This window comes from Synchytrium microbalum (genome assembly GCF_006535985.1).
Source record: "Synchytrium microbalum strain JEL517 chromosome Unknown SmJEL517_scf0052, whole genome shotgun sequence".
NCBI lineage: Eukaryota > Fungi > Chytridiomycota > Chytridiomycetes > Synchytriales > Synchytriaceae > Synchytrium > Synchytrium microbalum.
The window spans coordinates 127450-146892 of NW_022158401.1; the positions used below are offsets into that span (position 1 = coordinate 127450).

A 19443-nucleotide genomic window follows, 5' to 3' on the forward strand; every position below is an offset into this window, starting at 1 on the left:
TGCTTGGCACTGCACAAGCTGGTCCTTGTTGTATCCCCGACAATGACACTCCTGGTTTTCATACAGTAGGACATGTTTATTATCACATCTATTGCACCTGAGAAGAACACTCAAATGGATATCGTTGCACAACCCTTTCGCTCCAGAACATTTTCAAACGTGGCTTGGGCACTGTTGACAATGGCCAAGTAAGACATATTTACTGTCTTATCCATCCCGTTTCAACAAAACACTCGAACGGATTTCCTTGCTCAACCCTTTTGCACTAGAAAATTGCCAAACGTGGATTGGACACTGTTGACAATGGCCAGGTAAGACACATTTACCGTCGCTTCCATCGCGCCTGAACAGAACACTCGAATGGATTTCCTTGCTAAGCCCTTGCGAACAGAAAATTGCCAAACGTGGATTGGACACCATTGACAATGGTCAGTAAAATCTCGTTTGAGATGCCAAAACTTGTCGTGTATAAGAGACTCGAGATCATCGTGTATAGAGAGACTCGAGATCATCAACAAGAGACTGAAGAGGTACTGGGAATCTAACATACTGCAATGTTGTAGGCAACGCCAGGGCTGCAAAAGGTCACGCTGCAGGAGCCTTCAACTGACAACAACCTCTGTTGGAGAATGGAGATTTCAAAAGCCCAAACAACCTGTAAGAATTCAAGAGCCATTGGCTTTTTTGATGTGGATGTTCTCCACTAATCTGTCTTTTCTCATCTGTCAACCTTGCTAGGAAAAACGAATTACAAAAAAAGCAATTTCAAAAAGATAAAAACGTAGCTTGTATCAGTAGTGTGGGATAAAATGAATGTTGAAATTCATCAAGAGCGACGAACAATCGACCGTTGGATTAGACTTCTTGTTTCCAGTGTGTATAAGACGTGTGTAAGATCAAAACGCGCCAGCTTAACCCCACAGCAAGTTCTGGAGTTGATGTTTGTGTATGTGTTGTAAAATGATTCCAACGTTTTCTTGTGCATTGCTCAAGCCTTTGGTTGAAATAGATAATGTGCGACAAACCACTCTCTTCCATTGTCATAATTGAATAACTCGGCACAAGCAATGTAGAACTAAGGGAAAGGACTAGTCAGCTGGATTGAATGCATCAAAAAAACGCATCTGTAAACAGAATAGACGTGGAGAACTTACAACTCGCCAGCGTTGGAACCAAGCGTAAGCCTGAGACAAAAAATACCTTGAAATCCCACGTCAAAATGTCAAGACATAATGGATTATATTCTTACCAGTTCATCCGTTTCGTAAGTGTCCTTGAAAACTTTGAGAATTGCTTCCTTATTGTTATCTTGATTCACCAGCCAGGCTTCACAAGTCTTTGCGTAATTTTGGCCGTTGACGCTCCATCTTATAATGAAAACTTGAATTAGTCGATGTCGCGTTAACGGCAAAGACAGAAATCATCCAACGTCTTCAGTGTACTAACCTCTCAACCAATTCGAGCTAAAAACAGTGAGATAAGCGTGAATATTCAAAACTAGGGCTATAACTTCAAGTACGCGAAATTCACTCACGGATTTCTGAAAGAAGCAAAATAGATCTAAAGAAGGCATGGTACCGCCAGTGAAAAAATACTTTGCCATCCATGAGTTCTTTTCATCCGTTTCGAAATGATATGGCTGGTTCTTGTGGCAGAATACGTGGACAAACAGTCTGCCGCTCGATGGAGTAAGCCAAGAGGATACCTTGTCAAATGGGCATTATCAGTACTTATGACGTGGGTTACAACTGAGGGCAAATGGTACCTTGTCAAACAAGGCCTCATAATTCTTCATGTGCTCAAACATTTCAATGCTGATAATCCTGTCAAACTGGCGCTTTCCAGGACCGAAATCAGTGAAGGTATTAATGTCAGCTGTAATGATTTCGACGTTCGATAGGCCTCTAGATTTGGCTTGAGCAAGTATATGCATTCGTTGAGTTGACGAGTTGCTCAATCCCAGAACTTTCGAGTTCGGGAAGCGAGATGCGACGTAAAGGGATACACTGCCCCAACCTGTCAATCCAAAGGGTTGGAAAGCATTCTTGTGTGTTTGAGGTTGTATACTTGCCACATCCGAGATCCAAGAGGGTCATGCCGTCCACCATTCCTGCTCTTTGCATGTACAGGTCCAACATGGCGATCTCCGCTTGCTCAAGAGTTGCTATGGGGAGGTGGGTATCAGTTTATCACGTTCTGTTTCAAAGCTTGACGTCCAACATGTGCATTACTTGTAGAAGATTTGAATAAGGCGCAAGAGTACTTTAGATTTGGACCCAAAGAATGAATGAAGAAATCCGTAGGTACTTCGTAATGTTGCTCGTTGGCAGCTAGGTATGGTATTTGAGTCAACACCAGTATGCAGCGATCAGATTTGTTGATTGAATGGAAGGGAAGCAACAGGTACCATCAGTTCTGATTGCGATTTCGGATTTGCGAAGAGAAGCAACGACCTGCATCTTTCGCTCATCCTGATCCTCGACACTCAAGCCATCAAGCTCTTGAGCTCTGGTTGCGAGTAGATGCCTGATTCCGCGTCGAAGCAAAATGTCTGGTAAAAGACCTCTGTCGATAGCTGGTTCTGCAAGCGATGTAAGGTCCATTCTAAAATTGATAGTAATGGTCGTTAGTGCGATTGAATTTCAGAGCTCTGCAATGAAGAGCGATTTCAAGTTTCTGCGCGGAAAGAGAACGAGATTTAATGGACTTACGTGATTCAGGTAGCAATTGGCAATGATACTGAAGCTGATGCTGCGCTGGTCGACCGTCCAACTAGAATCACCGCAATGTGTTGACGTTTGGAGGGTTTTGACTTTTTCAAATCAGAAAAGCCTCCTCAATCCTAAACACACGCACTCAAAGCTTAATTTCGACAACAGGGAGACTCAGGGGAAAAGTAAGTTTGAGATGCCTACAGTTCTTGTCAGAAGCTTGCGCAGAGACATCATCGACCTCTTTCATCAAACAAGCAAATTTATGAAAAAACTTGACTTTATTCCGCCGGCATATAGATCTCACGCAAACATCCACTGATACAGATTTAGAGAATGGCTTCTTCTGATTCTATGGCAGACGCCAAAGATGCCAGCAAGCAACAGCCCTGGATGGTAAACGCCATTGGTGTGATCGTTGCTCACATCATTTCACTCTGGGCATTCGCTTTCGTGACGCCAATGTGGCAAACTTCTCTACTTGGATTTGGTTTATTCATTCTATCTACTTTTGGAATCACGTACGCATCTCCTTACTGCTCCTTCATGCAACAATTATCAACTCGTCAAAATTTGCGTCAAACTCAAACCACCCGTTTTTTCTGTCGATAGATTTGGATATCATAGGTATCAGATCTAGATCTGTCTACGCAAGTAGACATTCAGTTGAGAATCTCCCTCGACTCATGCCTCCTCCCTTGACTTTCGAAGCACTTTAATCGTTGACTAATAATGAACTCGTTTGACAGGTTGTGGAGTCACCGAGCTTTTGATGCTGTAAGTGAAAATTCAGCTAATTGCACTTGTTGAACTGCTGCAGACGCACATTGGATTCCGGTGTCCAGAGTTTCCCCCATTTGCGTCTTGTCTAGATTTTCCCTACTCACAGCAACGTAAATTGTTACATAGGTCTTGCCTGTTCGCATTATTGTTGCGTGCATGGGAACGATGGCCTTTCAAGGCAAGCATTGTCATTGTAATCGCCTCGATTCGCTGGTCAAAACGATGTCAGATTGTCAAAACAAAAACCCAGAACACGTTTCCAACACAATTGTTACTTTTTTCAGGCAGTATCAAGTGGTGGGCGCTCAGGCACAGGTTGCATCATCGATACACAGATACTGATTTCGATCCATACAATGCAAAGGTACGTTGGGCAGAAAATGACATGTGTGCCAAAACGAAAATCCAACCTGTTATCTTCCGTTACAGAGAGGATTCCTCTTCTCTCATATTGGCTGGATATTCGAAAAACCACATTATGACCGAATCAAGCTCGTCGATCAAAGCGATCTTCAGAGTGACCCGGTTGTGGTCTTTCAACATAAACACTTTCCATTGCTGGCAATGATCTCATCGCTCGTTATCCCTACACTCATTGCTACATTTTGTTGGAAAGAGTCATGGGTGACAGCATTACTCTATGCTGGTTTTGTCAAGACCATCTTTGTTTGGCATGTATGTATTTTTTGCCTGGTAACAACGTTGTTGACTGTCGTGAACTAAATTCTCAACATCTAGGCAACCTTTTGCATCAACTCTCTTGCTCATGCACTTGGAGAACAGGAATTCTCCCTAGATTGTACAGCAAGAGGTACATCGATCATTCAATTTGACAAGGCGTTTCTCTTGCTCACATTTGGGCTTGATAGGTGGACTGTTACTTGCACTCATCACCATGGGTGAAGGATACCACAACTACCAGTAATTCGTAATCAATTGGTTACATACTCGTCCCTGAGGGTTTAACCATCCGTTTCAATTAGTCATTCATTCCCCAAAGATGTTCGTAACGGGATAAAGTGGTATCAATACGACCCCACTAAATGGGTCATCTTCCTCTTAAGCTATTTCGGATTGACATACAATCTTCATACGGCAACGGATGAAGAAATTGAACGTGAACGAATTCACGTTTTGGAACATCTTATTGAAGAACGCCGAAAAGCAGTGGTAAATTCTGCTTTTCCCAATTCACGGTACGAATACTTTGATTTCTAAAGAATTATCTATTTCAGACTTGGGGTATGCCCGAAAGAGATATGGACATCTTCACCATGGACCAAGTACAATCTTGTCGTGAAGACGGTCGTGAATTATTTGTAATTGATGGATTTGTCATTGACGTCAGCTCCTTCAAGCATGAACATCCAGGTTAGTGAGATTGGTTCATGAATGACCTTTGCATCAAGGATCTATGAATAGAACCTAACCGTGATTTTCCTCGAAAACAGGTGGTCCCAAGTACATCTCATCTCTTATTGGACGAGATGCTACCCATAGCTTTTATGGAAAGCTGAATAACCACACTACAGCTGCTCATACATTGCTTAGGAGCTTGGCAATCGGAAAAATTCCACTCAAGCGCTGTGAATCTCTCTCTACTTCGAAGGAAGAATAGCGCAACGACGATTTGAGCAAAATCCTCATATTAGTGTCTTTCCTTCTGTATCAAATGCAAAATACACATACAAATCTTTTTACTTATTCAATTCGTTGATGACGGCTTGCGTGACTGATTTTGTGGTTCCAGACCCTCCCAAATCAGGTGTCATCGTTTTAACGTCCATTGTCAACACCTTGTCGACTGCTTTTTGAATTCGGGCAGATTCTGCTCCCATGCCGAGGTTTTCCAATAATAAAGCTGCTGACCTTATTGAAGCGATGGGGTTGGCAATCCCTTTACCAGCAATATCAGGTGCACTACCATGTACTGGAAAAAGCCGGAGTGACTTAGACATGAAATCTTGATGAGAGTGAAATATAAGTAGAAACAAACCTGGTTCGCCCATTGTGAACTTGTCACCCATGTTTGCACTTGCTACCAAACCCAAACTTCCGACTAGAGCGGCTGCACCATCACTTATGATGTCACCATATAGGTTGGGAGCTACGACAACATCAAATACTTGAGGTTCACGGAAGAGGCGATACCTAAACAGATCAAACAATCTTAGACCAGTCGAACGCAGAAAATGGATATCGTGTACATACACCATAGAGTCAACAATTTGTTCTTCTACATCAACATCTTTAAACCTGTCTTCTTTGGCGACTTCCAGACATGTTTCTCTAAAGAGACCGTCCGTCACGCTCAAGACATTGGCTTTATGAACGACAGTCACTTTGGGACGAGGAATCGAAGCGCCTTTTGCTAACTGACTGCGAATTTTGCCACGTTGTTGAGCCAATATGAAGGCAACTGTAGCAATTCTGCGGGAAGCATATTCTGAGATTTTGCGATCAGCCCAAGCGACTTTGCCACCATTTGGGCCAGGTTGAGGATCTATTCTCTCTGATTTGACATACTAGAAGGATTGAGAAACTTTAGGATTCTGGATCAAGATTAAATGGTTGTGCCACATGTAGCTTACCAAACATTCCGTGTTTTCGCGGACAATGACCATGTCAATTGCTCGAATAGACTTGCCAACATGCACAGCTGGCGATGCAACAGGCCTTACGTTTGCATACAAATCTAGCTTTTTTCGTAGAGCAACGATAGGTGATGAGTAACCTTCGACTTTTTTTGATGGTGAGCTAACAGTATTTTTAGTGAGTTGTTGGGTGTCGCTGCTTTCAACAGTTTGAGTATTCCAAATTGCACCTGACAGCTCCAAATAACGCTCCATCGCATTCGGTTTGTATACGGTTGATGGTCTCTTCGGGCAGTGCTACTCCAGTCTTTTGAAACAGCTCAAATCCAGCTTCCAGGTTGATGAACTTGAACTTGCCAGGAGAGATGATTTCTATAACTTGAGCAGCTGCCTATTAGAAATGGATTAGAAAGCGTATTCCATACAGAGCTAAACGGAATAGTAGAATTTCGCAAAAACCGTACTGGAATGACTTCACGACCAATCCCGTCTCCAGAGATCAAGCCAATGGTTAACTGGCTCTTCTTTACTGCTGTTGCATATCCTCTAGTAAGCATCCTTGCTGCAGACATCGTGACTGATACAAAACTTTGATGCTTAATTTGGACTTCGCTGAGTTTGAAAAAACAATTGCAGAATGCGACAGGAGATAAAGTGAAGTACATGACAGAAGAAAGGGGGTTTATTCATATATTCACAGTGACGCCTTGTTCGGCCTTCTTAAATAGAATAGAATATAAGCAGAACGTGACACTATTGATGCTGGATCCACTTTCGATACTCTTGCATCGTCAAACAAATACCAGTCCTCGCTCTTCTCCCTCTTCCTCTTCACCAACGCAGTGTAATGTCCTCCAGATAGCGATCCTTGATGACAAGAAACCGCGACAAGGTCATATATTGGGGCTTGATCAACCCTCTGAGTGTATTTCGTTAGGTTTAGGTTCCTGGGAAATAAAGAGTTAGTAGCTGCATTGAGATATCATACTGTTTTTGGATTGGCCTACTCTAATGGGAAGTCAACGACTGTGTCGACCTTGCTTCCAAACGGACCTTGAAAGCTAAACCGTTTCAGGTGAACCAGCAACACCGATGGAAGTTTCTGGATTGAAAGTTTTTTCGTGGCTGATCTCTTTTGTTTACACTTGCTACAAAACCAGCAATCGCTTCCGTCAAGATTCTCTTCCTCATGGAACTTGGTCAGGCAGTCGTCCAGAGTAACAGGTTTTGTGCTAAACGGCCGCGATGGTACTGGGAGCGATAGATACATTGTTGCTTCGTACGTGGTGGACGTCTAAACGAACACCGTGTTAAAAAGAATTCGTGATGCAACGTTCAATATGACAGTACCTGCTTGCATGTCTTGCACTTAAGCTGTGATCTGGATTGCCCTTGAAAAAGGTCCACAATATAGGATCTATTGCGACGCAGATATCGTTCCCAAGCTCGCGACGACAAAACCTCATCCGGGAGACTCTCATCGTCTTCCTCGTCTTTAACTATGGATTGTCGTCCTTTGCGTGCGTCATTCAAATCTTCGTGAATGGCATCCAGTAAAAAGGCCAGGAATTCTTGAGCATCGTGCTGCTCGTAGCCTTGAAACTGTGGAGCAAAGCTAGATATCGTCGACTAGTTTTTTGAAATGTCAGATGGTTTGTAGTTTTCAACTAAGTAGTAAGATTACCTTGAACCGAGATGGCGCCGCAACCTTTTCTTTACTAGTCCAGAGTGTGTTTACAAGGTCAGCAAAGGAATCCGTAACCAATCCTTTACTACCCAATGGATTGTCCCTGTTGATATGTCGTTTGTATCCCCCAGCTGCGTTGGAATAAAATGTCAGACGTACGAATTGACGGGATGTGATGAAACGACATGTATGGACGTCGATTCCGTTACATGCGAGGCACACTTACACAAAAACAGACCAACTAGAGGAGTTATACCGTTCAAACATTGTATGATTGAAGCCATGAAACATGTATTTCCAAGGTTGCGAAGACCAACCAGTTCTGCAGACGATGCACTAACTACACCAAATCTTTGCATGATCGCTTCCCAGATACTGTCAAGAGACGACTGCTGTTGTTGTGGTGATGCGACTAAATTTTCGTGGACGCTATTGGATTTTGAGGGTGGTGTCTTGGCCTTGACTACTATAGGCTTTGGTGTCGATGATAGCGATACTGCTGGTGGTGGTGCTGAAACTGCAGAGGGGAGTGCAGGGACTACTTGTGGCGAGTATCGAGCAGCTCGAATGAGGGAAACCTTTGACGATGCAGGAGATATAAACGTCCTTGGGAGTGGGGGAGATGGAATTTCTATTAGTATTCCAGTAGTCGAGCTAACTGATGATGGTTTATTCCGAGAAGCAACTACAGTTGCTGTGGTTGGTTTGATTTTGTTGTTCTGACCATGTAACGTGTTCGTACTAGGTGTTCGTGTCGGGCGAGGAGGTGAAAAATTGGAGTGCAATTGGCTGGCTGCTGAGGTCTTGCCGGCCTTGCTAGTGCTGATGCTAAATGAAGACAACTGCACAAGTTTGCTTGAACCAGAAGTAGGAGGGAAGGCCCGTGGCGACGCTGTGTGGGCGGTGCGATTATAAATATCATGCATGTGGAGTCATGGAAACATTTCTGTCGAGCCGTGATCTGATGAATGGTTGGTTTTGCTTGGTGTGGAGTGTCGAATGAAAATGAAACCATCTAAGAAACCGCGACGCCCTCTGCCGCATGCCAGTTCGGGACACTAGCATCAAATGCGACCGTGTCTCGAAATAAACACGATCACCCTATTTCCTCGAGTGCCTGTTCCCTCTTTATGACACGTTTGATAGATGCGTCCAAAACAACCAGCGTCATGAACAAACCCTGTTTGTTTCGTGCTCTTATATATACATTCATGTAATAATTTGGAAGAACAAATCCATTTAGAGTTTCAGATTGCCTATATCATCACTTGCAAAGTCTACTCTCAACGCAAGGGCTTTTCTCACCTCTGGCCCTGTTAATCTCCATGTAATAGGACCGGCCTTGTTGCCCCATATGCTTCCCACCTCATTCACCTAAATACAAGGTCCACGGTCAGTCAATGTGTTGGTGGCTCTTATTCACAAAGCGGTTTGAGCTCATACATTGTCCAAATTGAGGAGCATACACATTTGATTCAATCTTGCAAACTTGTCTCGGGAAGTCCATTGAGTTTTCGATGATAGATAAGCTGTAATGGCTCTCAAGTCCTTGTCCAGTCGCAATGCACCATACTGTTCGTAGCATACACAACACAACGAGAGTAAAGTCAGCAAGGAGTTCAAATGTCAAGAGACTCGTTTACTATACCTGGTTGAAGCGATGATTGCTCCAGAGGAGTCGCTCCCAATCTTTCGCCAGAAAGTCTACTATATAAGCCATGGTCTGATTGTAATTGTTTTCGGTATATGATTTCTGCGTTTTTTTAAGAATCCATAAGTTCGAGATACCGACGATCAACGAGATGATTTCTTACTTGGTAGAGGTCAATCAGAGCATCAAATGATCTCACAAACCGCTGTACAAAGTAATCACCGGATTCTTGTTCAAAGAATTCCTCTTCAGACAGGACATATCGCACATCCTTATAGGCGTCCTGCAGGAGAGGCCGTATGCGAGGCTTGACAGTCTGTCCAAACAGATTATCAAGCCAAGTCTAAAATGAAGGGATGAATCGAGGTCAATTTCGTCTGAATGAGGGCAAAGCCTGAGCCGTTAGAGTCCTAACCATGAAAACATTATTGAAATCATGCAATAGGACCTACCTTCAACACCTGGCCAAAGCGCCCAGAGTACTCATTTAACGAGGTCAAACATGACATGATTTTTGCACGGGTCGAATCTGGTTTTGATGAGAATGTTCTCATAGACGCCTCTTCTATATCTCGCGACAACTTCAAGAGATACTCCTGGCTGACATCAATATTGTTCAACAGGACCATAAAGCTGATTTTTGAGTCCTTGGTTTCGGTATTTGAAAAAGCGGAGGATAGCTTTTTCTGAAACACTGACATATAGTGGACTTCGACAATCCGTCCCAATGAATTTATCAGTGCACAGAGAATGTCTACATCTAGAGACGATAGACATCTAATTGTGCAGTTTTTGAGGACGTAAAAGACATCATCGACGCAACTCGTAATGAGATTATTCGAGTCGTATTGGTCAATCTTGAGGGCCTACAGGAAGAAAAGTATTGGAATAGTCAAGGAAATCAAAGGATAAAAACGTATGGATGCCACCTACCTTTTCGATGCTCTTGACGATAAAGAATTCTTCAAACAATACATATCCTCCCATCAATTCCTGGACTCGTTGATCAAGTTTGCTAACATGGGCTAATCCGTCGTTGGCTGGTGTAGTCTGTTTAGTCGAGTCCTGTCCACTCTCAGAGTATTCCTGCATAGTAACAAAATAACATTAACAGGGGAACGAGCGAACAACAATGAAATGCATCCGTACTTTGGCACGAGCATGCAGAAATTGATTAAACAGTTGAGCACGCTGACTTATGGATGCCAACTCTGACAGAATAATGTCCAGTTCTCTTGTTTCCAAAGCGATTTCCTTTCTTGGAGCTGTGGAAGACTTCCAATTTGCGACGGCATCATACGCTTGTTTCACTTCACCCAACTAGTTGAAAAGGATTTCAACAATGATTCCGCTTTTTAGGAACACGGGTAGTATTGAGACTGCAACAAGGATACCATTATAACGTACCTTGCGTGACACTTGGCGATTTTCGGCAAATGAGTCCAATATAATGACACTTTGGACATCTGCTTCTCTTTGCAAGCGTTGTAATACTCGGAGCATTCTACCAGGTCCGTACAGAGTTTCAACATGAGATTCCTGCTTGTCGACCAACATTGCAATTGTTTCAAACAGCACTTTGAGCATTTCAGAATAGACGTTTGGGGCTAATGATTGAATATTATAAGAACCGCGGCGATGATTTAGTTCCATAAAACCGGATTGAGAATCAAAAAGAAAGACATACATACATTGAGACGCGGCACCTGCCATGGCATCTTGGCACCTGCGAGATATAATTCCACACAAATAGGCTGAATATTTATCCAGGCCCAAGTCACCCCCTCCTACTAGTGGAAACAGTTTGAAGAAGCGGGATATGCCTTCGTCGTTGTTGGATTGAACGGACGAGTCGAATTCGTCACTGATTGTTTTCAGCAATGTGGTTTGGGCGACTTTAAGGGTATGAATGGGCGAGTCTTCAGGTACAGCTTCGTCATGACTGCCAACTCCTTCAGATACAGTTTTAATGACCTGAGAGTCGAATTGTAGGTATTTATGTATGTGTCTGGCTGCGGCGTCATAGTCTTTGACTTTGAGAGCTTGTTGCACTCCCACTGCACATCTCTACATACACACAAAGAGACGAAATATTAGTTTGGTGGACGTATCTGACAGGTTGGGTTGCCTTGCCTTTAGTTCTTGAATGTCCTGAACCAGCTGAACAGTTTCTTTGACTCTTGACTAGATTGAATGTCAAAATTGAGCACACAGGTTGACAAGAAATAATCGGTAACTTGCCTGTTCCAAGTCCAGACGTCTGACACTTCCACTGATTCGTTCAGCCAGTACCGAGGCAGCAGCGACAATGTCCAATAGTTGACCGACATCTCCACGTACCAGACCGACTTGAGGCCTGTAAATATATGGTTTAGATGGAAATCAAGAAGGTAGCCATGGCGGAAGATCATCAGGTCATCAACGAGCAAATGAGCCTCGTTGGTTTGTTGGATGACTACCTTAGAGATTCCAAAGTTTCCAGAGTATTTTGTACATCGGACTGGTTGCGTAAGAAATCATCTAGTTGGCTGTCTACGGTGCTCTCTTCTTGGTTTAGAATTCGCAGCTGGGAGCGAATTTGGTCAATGTCAGTCAAACGTCGTATTTCCTCCAAGGACAGGGATGCAGAATCGCGGGAATCTGGCGATGTAGTGGTTGCAGTCTTGTCATCTACCAGCAGCTCATTGTCATCCACCGACATTTGTTGGAAATTCTGACAAAAGAGGAGATGAGAATGTCGTCTGCAACAAAAGGATGCGATCAGAAGCCAAACTTGATATTCCGAGTTTTCAGAGCAGATGACTAGGCGTGCCGCTGTGACGTGCCGTGAAACTGATCTGATCTGCTCCAAATTGACAGTCCTGGCTGACAGCAGTTCACAGGAGTTTGTGAGCAAAACCAACGTGCTCCATGTTTGTAGATGCTGCGATGCTACTTACTGAATACGCGTATTTTCGCGTAGTCAAATCAAATTCATCTTGTCCACTTAGTGTACTTGACAGTTATCTTCGTCTTGTATGTTCGTTTGTATTAGATTTTTTTCAGTAGGCTAGCTACTTGTTGCTTCGCTCCGTTGAGATCTAAGAGACATCAGCAGCGAATATCTCAATACGGTATCCAACTTCATTTTCCAAAAGACTGCCAATTATATCCTTCACTTCAGTTAACGAGAACGGTCGTATTAAAACCATTTGCTCAACTGCAGAAAAAAAAGTAGGTTCTCGCTACTGCTTGTTTTTCTGCTGTACGGCACATTCACAATCCACCTTATCATTCTAATCATTATTTTGTATATTCCACATAGTTGAAATCCTCACATCATGGCAAACATCCATATGATTGAACAAGCATTGTCGCCAGAGATCCTCTCGCAGTTGGTCCAAGTCCTCAACAAACTCGTCGCAGAAGTAGACAACAAGCAACGGGCTGCCACTGAAGATGAACTAAACAACAACTGGCTCCATGCTCAACCAGGTCTCTTGCTCTCTGGCCTCGCAAACATATTGCGCTCACATCCTGATCCTACTGTATGTCTCATTCATGGCGCAAGTTGGTCTTGTTTATGATTTCATACTCTTCACATTGTTGCTTTCAATCACTCTGCTACAAATCTTTGAAAGACATTGACACTCCATGTCTGCCAATCCTCACTCTTAACCTTTCCTTATGGATCTAGATGCGTTCATTCGCTGCTATTATATTACGACGATGTGCCTTGAGATCGCCTGTCATCAGTCAAGATAGTCTCGCCTACTGGTTGACCGTAGGTGATCAAGTCACTTCCTATGTCAAGACGGAATTGTTGCGCTCGCTTGCCGAAGAACAAGAGGCTTCCGTCAGACGAAAGGTCTGTGACACCATCGCCGAAATCGTGAAATACATGCTTCTCAAGTCATGTAAGTCCCTGATCACTCATTGGACTGATGACTGTTAAAACCATAAAATATTGCTTTCCCGGCTTCGTATCAGACCAAAGTTACTCATTCATTCTTCATCGCTTTCAAATCAGTGGTATGGGGTGAATTGATCGAGGCCGTCTATCAATGCACTCGTGCACCCACTGCTGATCATCGTGAAAGTGCAATGCGAATATTGGCTGCTGTTCCTGGCCTCATCACGAGTCAAGAAGTCGAGGCTGTCAAGAATGTCTTCCAAACTGCCTTCCAAGATCCCAACGTTGACGTGAGCTCTTCTCTACGAGAATTTAATCGTCTCTTTTCCCTTGCTCAACCTTCAATCTTAGGTACAAATGACTGCATTCAAAGCTTATGTGAGTTACCTCCTCGATACCAATGCTGAAAGTAGACAAGCTGCTAGCTCATTGATCCCTACCGCATTATCTGTACGTAATTATCGCAATCTGTTGTTACCTTCTTCCGATTGACGATTTGTCTCCATCGCAGGCCATGCATAGTGCTTTAGAAGCCAAGGCTGAAACACAAGTCATGGAGTCACTCTCGTATTTCATTGATCTGGCCGAATTTTACCCAAAGACACTCCGCCCCGTTATGCCACGACTGGTGCCCTACATGATTCAAATAATGTCAACAACCACTTTAGAAGCTGGTAAAGTTCAAAACGGTTCCGAAAGAGCTCTTGTGACAGCTACTAATGCTTTGATCTCTCCATAGGTACTAGACATACAGCTCTCGAATTACTACTGACACTAGCAGAAAGTGCATCTGCTATGATGCGAAAGCAAGACTCGTTTGCCAAAACCATTATACCCCAACTATTGGAATGGATGGCCGATGTCGATGATGATCAAGAATGGTATACAACCACAGATGTAAGATGTTCGGTTTGGAGTTCCCACGTGAAACTTCCGCGATCTAATATCAAAATACGTCAAAATTGCAGCTTGAAGATATGGATAATGAAGACTTTTGTATGGTCGGAGAACAAGCCATGGATCGTCTGGCACGATGCATTGGTAGGCGCCGCATTCTGTTTGCTGAGAATAAATGCAGCACCACGCCAGATTGAGCAAGCTCACACTCCTTTCATGTCACCTTCAAGGTGGCAAGACTGTCGTTCCCATAACCTTCAGTTTGATTCCAAAAATGATTAGCTCTCCTGAATGGCAAAAGAGGTACTCAGCACTCATGGCCATATCTTCCATCGGTGAAGGATGCATCAAGATCATCGAGCCAGAACTTGCAAACGTCTTATCGTACGTCAGTTCTTGCTTTTCACGTAGAACAAGGTTGTACAAGTCTGATTCTTTTTTTGCGGAAATGTTAGACTTGTTGCTCCATACATACGTGATCCACACCCACGTGTACGATACGCTGCATGCAATACCCTAGGTCAAATGTCAACTGATTTTGCTGTGAGGGCTCATGCCATTTTCAAGTTTCCTGCACTATTACAATTTCCTCATTCGACATCTTCTTTGCGTTTAGCCAACGGTTCAAGAAACCTATCACGCTTTGGTCGTTCCAGCTTTATTAGCAGCCATGGAAGATGTCCAATTTCCTCGTGTTCAAGCTCATGCTGCTTGTGCTTTGGTAAACTTTACCGAAGATGCCGAAAAGCAACATCTGGAGCCATACTTGGATGGAATATTTCAACGTCTGTTGGTCCTGCTGAACACGGACAAAATGTACTTGCAAGAACAAGCCATCACTAGCATTGCAACTGTCGCCGACTCGGCTGGTGACAAGTTTATAAAGTATTATGGAGCCATCATGCCATTACTCATCGGCGCATTGCGACAAGCTACTCAAAAAGAGTTGCGCTTGCTGAGAGGAAAGGCAATGGAATGTGCCTCTCTCATCGGTATGTTAAATTCTAAAATCCTCAATCTGCTCCCTTTCAAGTCTCTATTTTTTTGTGATTTTGCCAACATCTTTTCAAATAGCATTGGCAGTCGGAAAGGACATGTTTGCGCCCAATGCAGCAGAACTCATCGATTTGTTGAAGACTACTCAAGCTGGAATCACGGAACAAGACGACCCACAAAGCTCATATCTTTTGGCAGCTTGGGCTAGAATATGTAAAACTTTAGGACATGACTTTGCACCGTACTTAGATATTGTTATGCCACCTCTACTAAAAAGTGCTCAAATCAAGCCAGACTTTGCCGTTTGTGAAAGTAAGGACTTATGCATTCGGTGGATGGTATCATTTCTCATAGAAAATGCTTAATTGTTTAGCTGAAGAAGAGATCCTTGAAAAGTTTGAAGACGGAGACAATTGGCAATTTGTTGAAGTAGAAGGCCAGGTAGGCTCAATGTGCTAGTTGCGAATGTGTTGAGATGTATCAATTGAATGCGTTTTTGCTCACCGTTTTTCTATCACTGCACTTCAGAGGATCGGTATCAAGACAGACTTGCTAGAAGAAAAATGCACAGCGGTCGAAATGGTCATGTGCTATGCTCGAGAGCTCGGAGCAGAATTTGATCGTTATGTCGACACAATACTATCTATTGTGATTCCGTTACTAAAATTTTACTTCCATGATGGTGTACGTCTCGCATCAGCAGCTGTTATTCCACAACTTTTTGAATCAATGAGAAAGGCCAATGCAGGTGAGATCTGCTTCCGTTTGAACTTGCGAGGATAATTGATTGATAAAGCAAATTTGTTTTCTTACAGCCCCAGCACGAGTTAGTGCTCATTGGGACAATGTCAGCACGAATTTGATGGAAGTTATCAATCAAGAAATTGATCCATCATTCCTGTGTCAGTTTTATGTTACCTTTACAGAGGTTGGTTTTTCTGAAATGTTTTATGAGTTTAAGTTGTTGTACTGACTCTCTCACACTTTTTGACAACCTAGTGTATCGAATGTCTAGGTCCTAATTGTCTCAGTCCGCAAATGCTCGAAAGTTACACACAAACTCTAAAGAGTGAATTGCAAGAACATTTCAAACGAATTGCTGAAAATGCACGTAAGTACTAAAAGCGAGAGGCCCTGTTGAAAATCGCCCAATGGCCATGATGATGGAAAAATATCAGAGTTTTGCAATACCGAGGCTCTTGTTAAGCCACTGCGGAAACTTACAACACCACTGAGTCGTTAATATCAAATGATGCAAGAGTTGTAAACACCTCTTGCGACACTAACATTTAAGAAATTTTCCTTCTTAGGTGCCAGAAAGGACGAGGACTTTGATGCTGAAGACGAAGAAGGGCTAGCTGAGAGCCAAGAAGATGACGATTCTTTACTGAGCGAGGTGAGTGTTTGTGCGAGATCTGTGCAGTCAAAAGTGTTGGTGTTGCTCAAAGGTGAGGTGTTGCTCACCTCACTCTTCTACGTCCTTTCCCTAGTTTTCCAAGTCACTTCAGATGGTTATCAAATTACACGGCGCTGCTTACTTGCCATGTTTCGAGGGGCTCCTTATACCAATATTGCAAGAATATCAGGTACGTGAGGTTCTGAGTTCACTTGATACTGCTCAATCTCACACAGTTTGTACTAGACGAGTTCCAGTGAAGCTGCTCGTCAGTTTGCAGTTTGTGCATGGGACGATGTGATTGAATATATGGGTCCTATATCGTTCTCTTATCACAACCGCTTCTGGGAGGTTCTTGTACGCAGCCTGCAAGATACGTCTGTAGAAGTTCGACAAGCAGCCGCTTATGGTGTCGGCCAAGCTGCGCAACACGGAGGTCCTAGTTTTGCTCCCCTCTGCACCGGTAAGTTCTGTTTCACTTTTGAGTGCATGTGTGAATGTATCAAAGTCTAACCCCCGATTTTGGACATTCTCCAGCTGCCATCCCCAACTTGTTTGCACTGGTCAATATACCTGATGCAAGGTCTGAGGAGAACGTAAGAGAATGTAGTTAATTGTTTTGTAAATTCCGATGTAAAAGCCATTGATCGAATAGGTCTTGCCAACCGAGAATGCCATCTCTGCTGTCGGAAAGATATGTAAATATTATGGTTCTTCCTTTGATGTCAATCCTGTTCTTGGAGCATGGTTGCTTGTCCTGCCAGTGATTGAGGACCAACAAGAAGCACCATTCGTGTATGAATACCTGATAGAGCTCATTGAAAGGTATGTGCATCATTTCTTATATGAAGTCGGAAAGTAAATTTCATTTAATTTGTCTTTTTGTTGTGTTTTGGACACAACTGTTGTCTTCAAGTGATGTGCGAAACTACTGTATTTACTCATTATCATTGTGTTTAGCAACAATGGTGTGATTCTTGGGCAAAGCAATGCAAATATCCCTCGTTTGATTGGTATCTTTGCGCATGCATTGACGGTAGAAGAGTTAGTGTCTGATGAGCTATCGTCTCGCATGGCAGCATTGTTAAAATCAATGATTGCTGCGGTAGGCTCTCCAGTATTAGAACCGATCTGGGCATCACTTCCTGAAGATAAACGTCGCATGCTCACTCAGAAGGGAATTTTTTCGTAAGTGTACTCCGGTAAATATATAGACAAAAGTTAAGTCCATCCGCATTTGTAACTTTCGAATGCAATGAGAAATGTTTCATAATATTACAATGCAGTATTTCAAAACTATTGACAAACTATGTGGCGTACAAATATGAGTGGTCCGATGTTCTATCGCACCGTAACAACAGTAGTGGTTCGTGGCTGAAAGGGATAGGAGAGAGTTTGGGCTGTCCACGTAGCTCCCTGATGCAGCTGGAATAAAATGCTAAAAACATACGGCACAAATGCTCCGACACTAGGTTGAAGTCAAGTTAATGGCAGTTTTGTTGAAACACTGTTTCAAATGCACAAACCTGTTGTGAAGTCCATAACCCTTGGCAAGAGCCTTTAATCTCCAAATCATCAATATAAACAATAGCACCTTTGTTCCCTGTTTGACAGCTACTCGCCTCCTGTTTGAGCCACGAATTGCAGTAGTTGCAGCTGCAATAGGTAAATCGACAACCATGGTGTTGACCGCCCACAATGAAATCAAAAATATGACAGAATCGACAATAAAGTCCTGATTGAAGCGCGTCTTATTCATTGCCTGAAAGTGGCGATGATTTTAGTGTTTGTTTTCGGTTTTTGAGCTTTAGGACTACTAGTTCAAGATGCTTACTCCAACCAGCTTTTGCTGTTTTTTCAATTCCTCATCCTGTCGCTTGAGCTCTTCACGATACTGGTCAAAGCAGGAAGAAGAGGTCAGTTGTTACTATGGGTTGCTTTTAAAAAACAAGTATTCAACCTCTGCCAAGGTGCTCTCCATCAGCTTTTGGGTATTATTCAAGCTTTCAGCGAATCTATTGGCTTGTTCTTTCTGCACCTCCATTTCAGTAGATATTTCGTCGACATTGACTTCCAAAGCTTGGACAGTGTTTTGCAATTCTAGGACTTGCTTGCGCCCCTTTGCGACAATTTTCTGCAAGTGTGAAATAAGTGAGTGATAAGAATACATGAATATCAACTTGATAGTAGGGAATTCACGTCTAAGTTACCGCTAGTTGACGATTCCTGGCAAAGTTGCCGAGGTGGACGAGATAGTTTACAGACATGAGACGAGCGGATTCAGCATTTACGATGCGTTGTTGGGTGAATATGTTTTCTAATTTCAAGACCAGTTGATCGTATGTTGGCATGGCACCTTGTTGGTTTCGAAGTTCTAAAGAGTGTTGACCCAGTCAGATCATAGAAACAATAAGGTGAAGGAGAAGATTCCTTGCGAATAAAGTGAGTCAAATGGGTATTGACACCTATTTGATCCATGGCCATGATATGTTCTCGCATGTCGACAATGACCTTGCGGGCATGATCTAGCAGCAATTTCATTTGGTTTGAGCTGTAAACCTGCAGGGAAGACTCTTCATTGTTGGCGGATGAGACCAGTGAATCTGAGGGCACGAGTGACTGCTTGTCAAAGCTTTTCCTGGCAATGGCAGCCGTAAGCGAGACGGTTTCAGATTGCTCCATAACGACAACATTCAACGAGGAAGAGGCCATAATTAAGTCCTTGGAATACTATTCTTTGTGTGTCTCGGTTTGGAGTATCAACCTATCATTCTCACTTGATCTTTACTCAACAACGTGTTTTGAGTTTTTGGATTTCCAAGAACGAACTACGAGT

General features: G+C 43.1%; 7 protein-coding genes across 7 annotated transcripts; 2 read left to right on the top strand and 5 right to left on the bottom strand.

Moving 5' to 3' along the window:
• Positions 1-988: 988 nt before the first annotated feature.
• SmJEL517_g05570 (uncharacterized protein) lies at positions 989-2603 on the bottom strand (the record flags this gene model as incomplete). Its single annotated transcript, XM_031171496.1, has 9 exons — positions 989-1075; positions 1155-1184; positions 1250-1367; positions 1447-1463; positions 1535-1705; positions 1766-2016; positions 2075-2164; positions 2232-2330; positions 2408-2603. 9 exons carry the CDS (start codon positions 2601-2603, stop codon positions 989-991), a joined length of 1059 nt encoding a protein of 352 aa, XP_031022521.1.
• A 444-nt stretch (positions 2604-3047) lies between these two features.
• Positions 3048-5112, top strand: SmJEL517_g05571 (uncharacterized protein; the record flags this gene model as incomplete). Its single annotated transcript, XM_031171497.1, has 8 exons — positions 3048-3120; positions 3779-3858; positions 3924-4169; positions 4233-4305; positions 4364-4415; positions 4478-4664; positions 4730-4865; positions 4946-5112. 8 exons carry the CDS (start codon positions 3048-3050, stop codon positions 5110-5112), a joined length of 1014 nt encoding a protein of 337 aa, XP_031022522.1.
• Positions 5113-5191: 79 nt separating this feature from the next.
• Positions 5192-6660, bottom strand: SmJEL517_g05572 (uncharacterized protein; the record flags this gene model as incomplete). The annotated part of the gene is made up of 6 exons (XM_031171498.1): positions 5192-5424; positions 5491-5645; positions 5706-6019; positions 6086-6251; positions 6319-6479; positions 6553-6660. 6 exons carry the CDS (start codon positions 6658-6660, stop codon positions 5192-5194), a joined length of 1137 nt encoding a protein of 378 aa, XP_031022523.1.
• A 122-nt stretch (positions 6661-6782) lies between these two features.
• Positions 6783-8701, bottom strand: SmJEL517_g05573 (uncharacterized protein; the record flags this gene model as incomplete). Its single annotated transcript, XM_031171499.1, has 5 exons — positions 6783-7035; positions 7096-7382; positions 7550-7717; positions 7773-7906; positions 8002-8701. 5 exons carry the CDS (start codon positions 8699-8701, stop codon positions 6783-6785), a joined length of 1542 nt encoding a protein of 513 aa, XP_031022524.1.
• A 313-nt stretch (positions 8702-9014) lies between these two features.
• SmJEL517_g05574 (uncharacterized protein) lies at positions 9015-12127 on the bottom strand (the record flags this gene model as incomplete). Its single annotated transcript, XM_031171500.1, has 12 exons — positions 9015-9149; positions 9219-9347; positions 9424-9528; positions 9590-9769; positions 9879-10292; positions 10360-10512; positions 10576-10746; positions 10834-11033; positions 11118-11493; positions 11584-11610; positions 11692-11782; positions 11886-12127. 12 exons carry the CDS (start codon positions 12125-12127, stop codon positions 9015-9017), a joined length of 2223 nt encoding a protein of 740 aa, XP_031022517.1.
• A 619-nt stretch (positions 12128-12746) lies between these two features.
• SmJEL517_g05575 (uncharacterized protein) lies at positions 12747-17799 on the top strand (the record flags this gene model as incomplete). The annotated part of the gene is made up of 21 exons (XM_031171501.1): positions 12747-12953; positions 13103-13322; positions 13436-13608; positions 13670-13768; positions 13830-13992; positions 14058-14215; positions 14287-14359; positions 14446-14599; positions 14671-14758; positions 14832-15207; positions 15290-15523; positions 15585-15652; positions 15740-15959; positions 16027-16139; positions 16211-16322; positions 16522-16607; positions 16702-16797; positions 16854-17070; positions 17145-17203; positions 17263-17432; positions 17568-17799. The coding sequence occupies 21 exons, from the start codon at positions 12747-12749 to the stop codon at positions 17797-17799; spliced, it is 3318 nt and encodes a 1105-aa protein (XP_031022518.1).
• A 149-nt stretch (positions 17800-17948) lies between these two features.
• SmJEL517_g05576 (uncharacterized protein) lies at positions 17949-19319 on the bottom strand (the record flags this gene model as incomplete). The annotated part of the gene is made up of 6 exons (XM_031171502.1): positions 17949-18075; positions 18134-18369; positions 18442-18501; positions 18568-18741; positions 18818-18981; positions 19073-19319. 6 exons carry the CDS (start codon positions 19317-19319, stop codon positions 17949-17951), a joined length of 1008 nt encoding a protein of 335 aa, XP_031022519.1.
• Between the last annotated feature and the right edge of the window lie 124 nt (positions 19320-19443).